The 3,422-nt window shown below is 32.7% G+C and overlaps 1 protein-coding gene across 1 annotated transcript in view; it reads right to left on the bottom strand.

Annotated features, from left to right (window-relative positions):
* Positions 1-1,472: 1,472 nt before the first annotated feature.
* Positions 1,473-3,422, bottom strand: part of LOC106875456 (neuropilin and tolloid-like protein 2) — a 221,039-nt gene continuing 219,089 nt past the window's right edge. Inside the window, exon 9 of the mRNA XM_089338403.1 lies at positions 1,473-3,288. Coding sequence (XP_089194529.1) covers positions 2,552-3,288 — 737 coding nt within the window. The 3' untranslated portion in view covers positions 1,473-2,551. The remainder of the gene's footprint in view (positions 3,289-3,422) is intronic.

The following is a 3,422-nucleotide window of genomic DNA, read 5'->3' as shown; positions in this document are numbered from 1 at the left end:
GATAAAAATATCAACTTAAGCATCAGATACTCTTGGCGTATTTCTTCTTTAGGTGTATCATCTCCTGTATACACTTCTTTGACTGCTGCATTTTCGCTTTATATCTCTACGCTTTCTTAGGCACGTGCTTTCACTTGTCTAACAGTGCATTATTTGTTTGCTTATCTCCGTTTCGCTTCATAATCTTACACGTGTTATTTGTGTGATAAGACACACACACTTGTGTATATATATATTCATCTCTCTCTCTCTCTCTCTTTATATATATATATATATATATATATATATATATAATGCACAAATATACAATCTTTGTGTATGTGCTTGCGAGCGTGAAAGTGTTTGAGAGCATACTATGTTTTCAAGAAACACGATCCATGTTAGTTTAGTACATGTTCTTGCTACCAATATCGACAAAATAATAATTGTATAAACCACATATGTATTTGTACATATGCATTTGTACTTTAAATTATCTATTGCTCCAGAAATAACACCCCCAACGATATAACAACCACAACCATAATAACATATGCAATACATTACTTGCTATGTACTCATCGATAAACTGTATTTCGTAAGGAAAAGAATTTGGAGTTATGGAGTTATGTGTCTTTATTTTTTAATAATTATTAATTTGCATGATTTAATTTCTTTCCCTATTGTTGTGAATTTAAATTCCTGAGTTTTGCATTTCATTTTGTCTAGTCAAAACAATAATTCCCACGGCGCCGTATAAATTACTTTTGCTAGAATATATAACCTTTTGTCTAGTTAAAATAAATCCCTTTTGCTAAGTGAAGGTCTCGTTGGTTTTTTATGTACGTCGCGTAAATATATGTGAAAATATGTATGCATATATAGGTGCAGCTATATATAAATTATGATAAACTATCTTGATTATCAATTAGAAATTGTTAATCATGTACACATATAATACAGACATATATACACACAATCACACATGAATACGTGTAAACGCCATTGACATACAAATGTAGGGGGATATATATATATATATATATATATATATATATATATATATATATATATATATATATATATATATAGCGTTCAACAGACTACTTCGGGCTGATTATCTGATACGTGTACGTTTAGGCATGTTCTTTTGTATAAAGACGAAAGTTATATGAAGGTGTAAGCTATATTCTATGCACAAACCAAATTCAAACCGCATGTCATCATAGAATTTCACATATAACAAATAGGTCAACAGAAATTTCCAAAATCCTTGTGTAAAGAATTTGTTTCTCACAATATGGCGCCACTCTATCAGGTTCCTTTTGTCTGTAAAAATAATCAATGTTTTCTATATTTTTCTTGTCTTTGATCTTTTTTTCTTGTTTCCTCATTTCAATATTTTCCTTTGCTGTTTTATAAATAGGATGTAATAGCTATAATTTCAAGACTTTCCGTTACAAAACAAACATTCACGATAACAAAGACATATGTTGTAAATAAATACGACACAGCTTTCCAATTATTTTCTTACAAATAACGAAACGTTAGGGTGACAAGAAGATAAAATGAAATAAAACTCTAAAAAAAACGTAAAAAAAAAAAAAAAAAAAAATAATAATAATAATAAATGAAGAAAGGAGAAATATGAGATTCTGAAACAATATCGGAACATAATAGGGAAAATATAACCAGAGACAAAAGTTCAGAAAATATCAAAAGAGTTTTGAAATATTATGAAAAACCTCATAGTCGAAATATTTCGTTGGCCGTTATAGAAGAGTGAATCCAGTCCGGTACAACGACTAGTGTTAATAATGCATGTATAAAGTGTTATATAGATGTATTAAAGGTGAAGTAAAGAGGAGGGAGTGGGTAACTAAGTAGATTTGAAATTCCTTAAAAATGAAGATTGAGAGAAAGTAAGAAAGAAGATTTTCGAAATTTTTGACAGTTTAATATTGGAGTTTTCACATAAATTCGTTGTTTTTTTTTTTAAATTTGTTTTAATCCGCCGTTCCAATGTTATTTGAATCAACACGAAATATATTTTTTGACCGTAGTGTTTTATGGTGGTGGTGGTGGTGGTGGTGGGTAGTTTAGCTCTGTTCTTCCTCTGCAAGTTTTGTTTACCGTTTTTTGAAATTTGAATATGGCGATGGAGTGCCAAGTGGCTGTGATGGTGATGGGGCGGGGAGGGGGGCGGTAAGTGAACGAATTTATCTGACAACGCAATAAAATAAAGACTATTTGGCTCAACTTGCAAAAGTGAGATAAACTTGAAAAAACAACCGAGTCTCAAAGGGAATCGAAAGTTTCTTCATTTAAGGGCACCATATCTGACATGGAATATCAAAGTAAGAATACCACAAGAACAAATTCCTTGTAATATTTCGTTTTCTGCAGCAAAGAACAAATCTTTTATACGTGTTGGATAGTTTTGATGTTATTGTTTTGGTGTGTTTTTTTTTTTGTCTATCTTTTATTTATGACATTCCCAGAAAATGGTAATCCTCTAAATTCCTCTAAACACCACTATTATCATAATTATTGTAATTGCTCTGGTCTCGTTTTACATGGGACCAATTTCGTTGTCAAATTCTATGTCTGAGGAATTAAATATTGGTAAGGGTTTAGCACTCAATGGGTCCTTTAAGACTGTATTAGGGGACAGGGAGGCTTTATATGGAATAGTTTTGCTAACACTACTGTAAAATGGAGGGACAGTCTGTTCCAGTTTCGTCGTGGGCTGAGGTTTCCAATAACTGGAGACATCTCGATTAGGGCTAGAAGGGGGCGGTTGGTGTTTTTCAATAAAAACTGTGGCTGGTTGTCCACTAGTTAGTGTTGAACAAGGACTGATATCCTCATCATGACAACTATCAGAAGGGAAATATTTTTTAAAATAAGCTGTTTCCATAAGTTTCTCGGTTGTGAGGTGTTCGTTATCAATGAATGGTGGGGGTAAGGTACTTGTGAAACTGCTTCTGTTTGCTGGGTCATTACAGAATTCGTGCTCCTCGTTTCTTCGTGGAAGACTTACGTAGGAATTCGGAGAAGCATTATTAATTCGAAGTCCTGGCGAATGTGACATTGTACTTCTTGCTGGACTCGACGTTGCTGCCGAATTAGCAATTGCCGCCGCTGCCGTAGCTTCCAGTTGTTTAGCGTGTTTCTTTAACAGTTCCATCTCCTTTTTCTGTTCTCTCTTCTTGCGTTTCAAAGTATAACATACCGATATGAAAATTATCAAGAGAAGCACCAGACCGATAGCACCAAGAATTATTGCATAGTGTGGAATATTCAAACCTAAAAATAAATAAAAGAGAAAGGAAATTTAATGACATATATATGAAAATCATATCATAAAATATCGCAGGAATTTCTAGTATAGAAGTACTAATAACAGTATTGTATAACTTTAATTCTCTGGAAGACCGAGT

Source organism: Octopus bimaculoides, chromosome 20 (genome assembly GCF_046866305.1).
Source record: "Octopus bimaculoides isolate indiv1 chromosome 20, ASM4686630v1, whole genome shotgun sequence".
Classification (NCBI taxonomy): domain Eukaryota; kingdom Metazoa; phylum Mollusca; class Cephalopoda; order Octopoda; family Octopodidae; genus Octopus; species Octopus bimaculoides.
This window is presented reverse-complemented; position numbering and strand designations above follow the sequence as displayed.